The 7,656-nt window shown below is 32.3% G+C and overlaps 1 protein-coding gene across 1 annotated transcript; it reads left to right on the forward strand.

Annotated features, from left to right (window-relative positions):
* Positions 1-860: 860 nt before the first annotated feature.
* Positions 861-5,573, forward strand: LOC145631421 (putative polygalacturonase). The gene is made up of 6 exons (XM_081683488.1): positions 861-1,309; positions 2,039-2,356; positions 2,727-2,847; positions 2,951-3,125; positions 3,204-3,274; positions 4,563-5,573. Exons 1-6 carry the CDS (start codon positions 1,298-1,300, stop codon positions 5,240-5,242), a joined length of 1,377 nt encoding a protein of 458 aa, XP_081539614.1. The 5' UTR covers positions 861-1,297; the 3' UTR covers positions 5,243-5,573.
* Positions 5,574-7,656: the final 2,083 nt, after the last annotated feature.

Raw genomic sequence — 7,656 nt, forward strand, 5'->3', positions numbered from 1 at the left:
TTTGCCGCTAACCTTATACTAAGTTTCTAGGCACATATATATGCAATAAGGGTCTGTTTTGATTTATTGAACAGAACTGAGCTGAACTGAATTGTTTAGGAGAAAAGGAAATTAGGAGCTGAACGAACTGAATTGAACTGAATTGAATTAAGTTGAAGAGAAAATGCCCTAAGATCCAACTAGAAGTTGACTTCATCAAAGATTTGCTTTGCACGGGCACAATACTTTAAGATGACTCAAACATGACTAGTTTCAACTGGAACCAAAACCCAATTTGACACCTTGTATCTTCATAGGGATGAATCACATAATGAAAAGGAGAGTTGAGCTCGCTTCACACGAAATGTTCTCCTTACTACTCATATTAATTTTTTATTGGAAAATTACTCATGCTACATCAACCTTGATAATTATATTAAATATGGAGTACATTTAACACGAACAAAACTTTTTCTCTGATTTCACACTCCACTCAGTCTTACTTTGCATGAAAGAAGAGAAAAAGCGGGAGAAGGAATGGCGGGGGAGAGGGGGTCGTTACAAAATTTTTTGTCGGTCATAAACGTCTTTTTAAATTCAGGAAAACCCAAACATAGAACGCAATTAATACTATTAATTAGCATTCGAGTAATTATTAACATCATTTATTCCCTACATTGACATTTACCCTAATTATTAACCCTAATGCAAGCTTAGTTTCCAAACTCAATTCATTTGGAGGGTCTACAAGTACAAATTCTTTGTTATTTTTCAAAGATTTCATGCTCATACACATGCAATTGAGAGCTGGCATTCCTTGTTTAAAAAATAAGCTATAGTCCTTATTAATTTGCATTATTTATTTATTTATTTATTTTCCTTTTCAAGTGAATTTCTTTTCTTACTTTCTCTCTCCCCCTCTTCTTCTTCTTCCTCTTCTTCTTCATCTGTCACTCTTGATGCCCCCATTGATTATTTTGTCGTTTACATAATCAACACTACTTATCAACCATAATCATAGAGGGGCAAAAAAAGGGTAATAAGAAAAATATATAAAGTTTTAATCTTTATTATTTTTTTACAAAAATGGGCCATTTTTATAGTAAATAAAAATTAAATCTTTATTTTTTTTGAGGGTTTTTTTCTTGTTGTTGTGAAGCAAGATTTTTATTGTAGCTGTTGTTAGGTCATTGGTTGTGTTGTGCGTCTATTGTTGTTTTTTTTAGGAAGACTGTTTCTCTCTCTAATTTTTCTCTTTCTACCGATTTTCTCTCTCCTCTCCATTGCACAAAATTTGCAGAAGCTGTGTCACTACTCCATGAAGATGCTAGTAAGTATGTTTTTTTCTTTTGTGGGGTGATTGGAAATTTCTTCCCCTTCCCACAGAATTTTTGCTTTTAATTGGGTTTTAGAATGCTGATCAGCAGATTTCGTGATCTGGGTATTTCTTGCATTGGATTGATGACATTGATTGAATTGTGAGTTGAATAGATGAGATCTTTAATTTTATGTGATTCAATTTTGAATTTTTGCAATTTTTTTGAGATTTGTTCTGTTTTTTTGTTCAGTAAATTTGTAATTGGAATTTCTGTTGTTTTTTTTGCTGTTTTCTTGTTAATGGTCTCAGTTGATTGCTGTCTGTTTGTTTGTTTTTTTAGGGATTTATTTCGATTTATTTGGTAATTTTGCGGGGTTCAAATGACCATTTGGATCAGTTTCTTTGTACTTTGTTTTGTGTTTAAGTAGTAACAGTATTTTAAGCTGCTGAATTTGGTAAATGAGTGTTATTTTTTCTTGGTTTTTCTGACATTCTGGGAAATTCATGCGGCAGACTTGGTCAAACTCGATTTGCTGAAACTGTTAATTCATTCATTTCATTAGTCTTTCTTTCGTTGCTCTTTAAATGAAGTTTACTGGATTTTTGAGTTTGGATGCTTTGGTTACTGGTCTGCATTATGCAATTGGTTCTGTTTTTTAGGGTTGATTCTTGTAATTCTATATGATAGTGATTGTAAGTGTGTTTAATTAACATTTTATCATTTTTTCTGTTCCTTTATAGGTGGCATTGCTTCTGCTATCGGCGCTTAGCAATGCAATTGTAGTACTTGGTAACGATACCAAAGAACAATGCAGCCACAAGCCCAAATTGGACCCTAGACCTCACAGTGTATCCATTGTCGAGTTTGGCGCTGTTGGAGATGGAAAAACATTGAATACGGGAGCGTTTCAAAATGCCATTTTCTATCTCAACTCTTTTGCTGATAAGGGTGGCGCACAATTATATGTGCCACCAGGGAAGTGGCTCACCGGGAGTTTCAATCTTACTAGCCACCTCACTCTTTTCTTAGAGAAGGATGCTATTATCCTCGGATCACAGGTTTAGTTGCTTTGCTGAGCTATAGTACTCTTATGTGTTGTATATATATACTTTGCTCACTTTGCATTTATTCTACAAAGTACATTGGTTTTGTTGATAGGATTAGAATAGGAATTACTTAGCTTAGGTTGCATTCATTATATCTTTGAGTTATTGAAATCATATCCTTGAATAAGAACAATTTTTCAAAATACTTTCAAATAAACAAGTAATTTGTATAATAGTGTTATTATTTAACAAAACTAATTCCAAGGGGTATCTAGCTATTAAGATATATTGGTTGATTGAGATTGTTAAGTAGAACTACCTTAATAATTGCTAACAATATGATGAAAGATGGTTTGATATTGTGTAAATTCAATATGTGCAGAATCCAGATCATTGGGGAGTAACTGATCCATTGCCATCATATGGTCGTGGAATAGATGTTCCGGGAAGTAGATATCGAAGTTTAATAAACGGATATAATTTATCTGATGTAGTAATTACCGGTAAGTTGTATTTGATTACATATTTATATTACTAAATTTGATTACACATTTTTTTATTACTCTTTTGACTATAATATGTATTTAATTAACTTTAATTTATTAGGTAATGATGGAACTATTGATGGTCAAGGATCGTATTGGTGGGATAGTTTTCTCACTCATACATTAAATCATAGTCGCCCTAATCTGGTGGAGATTGTGGAATCCGTTGGGGTTGTAGTTTCAAACTTAACATTTTTAAATGCACCAGCCTACACCATTCATCCGGTTTACTGCAGGTAAAAATCTAAATTCTTGCTTTACAAATGTTTGTTTGAATTTTTGTTTTTGCTTATCATTATTTTTATTGAATGCAGTCATGTACTCGTACAAAATATATCAGCTTATTCACCACCTTCATCACCTTATACAATTGGTATTGTGCCAGGTTAGAATCTATTTCTTATATGGTATTATATGACAGTATAATAAATTGTTATGTTTGATTTATCCTTGTATCCAAATGCTAACATGTATAAAGGTTGATATTAAAAGTAATCCACTAAAATAGCAGATAAACAAAGACCCCTATTGTGACAATTGGATACATATTAGTTATATTCTAAACATGGCTTTGCCTAAGCTTTATGTAGAAATTGGATGGCTAGACAAGTGAGCCACTTTGTGACTATATGGGGCAATCTTAATTGTGTAATTGACTCAGACCGCTCAGTTATCGTATAAAGCATGTTTAATGCGTGACTATGATTTTGAATATGTCATTGTCCTTGACATAAGGACATTTGTATTGTGCATTTTCCTATGCCTTGCTAGCATTGTGGTGCAACATGACACAACACAACATCTTGCTAACCTTACCAGGTTTTGCTACATCTAAAGTTTTAAGGAAAGCATGTACTTGCAGGCCTTTTTTTCAATTTTTTTTTAAACTGCTTGAAAGGGTTTGCTTGGCTTTGTTTGTTTGCTCATCTACTTGGATAGGATGCTAACCTAACATACTTCGTGAGAAATATGTTTGCTTGTTTAGATTGTTTCAATTTATTTGAGCTTCATCCAGCTAGTGTCGCTTCTTTCAAAGATAGATGTTTAATTTTGTATACTTTTTCGATTGCATAGGAGATTTTTCCATTAGATCTTCAACTTAGCACAAGCTGACTAACCACCTCCTTTGTAACAGTCAACTCAAACTCTTTGTTTAATCCATTATAACTCATTTAAGAAACTGCTGTCTACTGTGTGTACTCATGCTTAATTGAAATGAGCAAACGCACTGTGGCAAAAGGATACAATGAGTTCATGAAACTTTCGGCTCCACTGAAAGGGCCTGTAAGCAAGAAATCCAAGTTAAATCCTTATTGCCTTTGAATTTGTGCATTAATCTTGTTCCTGAAGCCAGATATTGAGGTTTAGTGGATTATTCATAGTTCTGGTGTATGTGCAGATTTACGTAGGAGTCACTGGGGTCTCACTGTAGAGATCTCATCAATTTTCTTCTAGTACGTCTTTGTAAATCTGTTTGTACTTGTCTGAAATGTCCTGATAGATAATAATGATTTGCTATTATGAAAGGTAATGAACTGTCATTATCATCACACTATCGAAAGCCAGTGTTGATCTGCAACCCCCAAACCCCAACTGCACTTTCAGTTATTTGCCTTCTCATATAATCTTGCTGCATATTCTGAGTTATCCTTGTTTTGAAATTGTATTTTCAGATTCTTCAGATCACATGTGTATTGAAAATTGTAACATAAGCATGGGTTATGATGCCATCACTCTCAAAAGCGGCTGGGACGAGCATGGTATAAAATATAATAGGCCGACGACTTGTGTGCATATCAAACAAGTCAACCTTCAAGCATCAACAGGTTCTGCCGTGGCATTTGGCAGTGAGATGTCTGGTGGAATTTCTCATGTTCTAGCTGAACATCTGGACATTAAAAACTCATTCACAGGTATCGTCTTCAGAACTGCACCAGGACGAGGGGGATACATAAAGAACATAGAAGTGTCATCTGTTGAAATGGAAAATATTCACACAGCATTTATTGCAAGCGGTCAATATGAATCTCACCCCGATGAAGAATATGACCCAAGTGCCCTGCCCATTTTGGAGCAAATTACAATCAATAATGTTGTCGGGGTAAATATTACAGTAGCTGGTAGCTTCACTGGTATTGAAAATACTCCTTTTGAGTTTACTTTGTCAGAAATCTCCTTATCCTTGAATTCAGCTTCAACCTCAACTTCAGCTTGGGTGTGTTCCGATGTTGTTGGATCTTCCAAGAGTGTCTCTCCCGAGCCTTGCCCTGAACTCAAGAGCTCTTCCGATTCAAATTCTCTCTCTTCCTCCATTACCACCTTAAGTTCCAAAGGATCGGCCTCATATTTATAATCATCCCTGCTCGGCGCAGGGAAAAGGGAAAGAGTTGGGATTCTTCTATCTTCATCATTGCTTCTTCACAAGCACCAATAGCATAGATTCTTTCCAATAAGTTCAAAAGTATATTTTCATTTCATTATTCATCTTGTTGCATTCTTGCATTTTTACTCATAAAAAAAAAAAAACAAAAAAAAAAACAAAATCTGCATATTAGTGTACAGCTTCATTTCTTCATTCTTGTGTAAGCAAATTTTTGGTAGTGGTGACAGAAAGTATCAAGAAAAAAGTGCAATGCTGTGTATTTTACATTAATATTTACATGTTAATGTTCTTTTTGTTTTTATTTTCTTTTTCTTTCTCTTTATTTTTCTTTTTTCTTTTTGGCATTTATTTGTAATTATCATTAAACTCATGACTGTTTGTAAATCATCTTTCATGATGTTAGGTGATACAGAGCTGTTAATGTTTAGTGAAACAGACTATTATATATTTTTTTAAAATTTATATAATTATTATTTATATTCAAATTATTAGCACTAAAAAATACTATTGAATGTTTTTGAGTTGTCAGATTTGGCTTTTTCTAAGTGTGTTGTCTGACTTTTAAACAATGAGCTTTTTCTTGTTGTCTCCATTAAAAAGTGCATTAATTTTGAACATAATATTCTGTTGTTGTTGTTGTTCCTAGTTTAGTGGAATCCCAGGTAATCTTATGTTTCCCCTTTGTGAATTGGTGTCATTGTACTGCAGAATCATTACTTAACCTTTTTCATATTCTCATGCCTTCCATTTTATATCTCTATTTCAACATTTGTCCTTAAAAGGTACTGTATGTTTCATTCACTAGATAAAGAAGGAAGATAGGATTTACGGTTTTTTCACGGGATATCCTTCATCTTTTGTATAATATAATCCACATCGTGTTTTTTTTTAACATTTTATTTTGCACAAATGTGTGAAAAAACTAACAAATACTCGTAGTTTAATCAACTAATTATTTTACCACATTAGTTGCTCAATTTGATTAGAGATTAGGGTGTATGGTGCATTAAATGTGATAGAAAAGAACAAATCTCGTGAATTTCACCAAATTAGCTAATTATTCGACCACATCAACCTCAGAATGATATTTGAATTTATGACTACTACAAATATTTTATTATTGCAAATCTAACCATGTATCTGAATTTGAAAAAATGGAGATTTATATTTGGAGTCAATATTCAAATTATTTAAAAATGTGAATAATTATTGTGGGGAGGGTGCATTATATTCCTCACCTAACTAACGGTGATCTACAGTTGGACCACTAGGGGGCCGAGAGCCGTCTATCACCAATCATGGAACCACTCGCATAAATTTATTTCAATCTAACATTGTTTCATTTTTTTGTCACATGGGTTTAGATTTATTTTCACATCATTATCAATTTAAGGCCCTGTTCAATTTAGCTTAATTTCAGTTCAGTTCAGTTCGGTGCAGTTTCAATCAATTCAGTTCATTTTATTTCAGCTCAATTTAATAATGTGAACATACCCTAAGTTTAACCGCAATAAAAAAGTGCAATTATTAAAAATAAACTAATCAAGTACGGAGTACTACACCATATATACTACGTATACTATTTTGATTGTAAGAAAATTCAGAAGAATAATGATATAGACGAGATTTGATCTCATATTTTAAATACCACACCCAAGACTTAACCAACCAACTTAATTGAAGTATGTAGTACACTAGTCTATCGGGATCGAAATAGTTAGCTTCTTGTATTGAGTAAATGATTGTTGAAACAGGAAAGACATCTATATACTACGTATATGAGTTGGTGATGATACTAACAATGTATTCTACATACGTAACTTGTAATAAAGTTTTTTTTTTTTTTTTTTTTTTTTTTTTTTTTTTTTTTTTTTGAACGGGATAAAAGTAGTCTAAAACAAATCATTAGATTCCAAGCTAATAATATGTGATATTAAAACTTATAAATAGAGTAGACGACAACAAATGTATACTTAAGAGGTGTGATTACGTAAACGTGAATCTTGGTTAATAACTTTCCAAGAGAATTATAGCCTATTTTTACAGAATCATATAAATATGTATTGTTTTTCAAAAGCATTAAGTTGATCCAATTGACTTTTAATTAATGTATTTTGTGATCCATTAACATTAGCATAATATTGTTATTCATTCTAGTGCTATATTTTTATTATAGGATATCATAATGAATTAACGATTAATAAAAGTAACTAGTTCGAATCCTAATTAATCAAAGCTAACTTAAAATCTTCAAAAGCTTTTGAAATATTAGATTACAAATGTATAACATTAGCATAATATTCATTATTATTCTTTTACTTTTATTTTTTTGAGGGAATTATATACTACTATTCATTATGTTTCAAAAAAAAAAAAATCATTCA

The sequence above is a fragment of the Chenopodium album genome, chromosome 5 (assembly GCF_948465745.1).
Source record: "Chenopodium album chromosome 5, dcCheAlbu1.1, whole genome shotgun sequence".
Taxonomy (NCBI): Eukaryota; Viridiplantae; Streptophyta; class Magnoliopsida; order Caryophyllales; family Amaranthaceae; genus Chenopodium; species Chenopodium album.

What these genes read in the sequence shown, in the direction of transcription:
- LOC145631421 (XM_081683488.1), top strand. An exon ending in ATCTGATGTAGTAATTACCG is followed by an intron (nt 2,848 to 2,950) that starts GTAAGTTGTATT and finishes TTAATTTATTAG; the next exon opens with GTAATGATGGAACTATTGAT. An exon ending in ATTCATCCGGTTTACTGCAG is followed by an intron (nt 3,126 to 3,203) that starts GTAAAAATCTAA and finishes TATTGAATGCAG; the next exon opens with TCATGTACTCGTACAAAATA.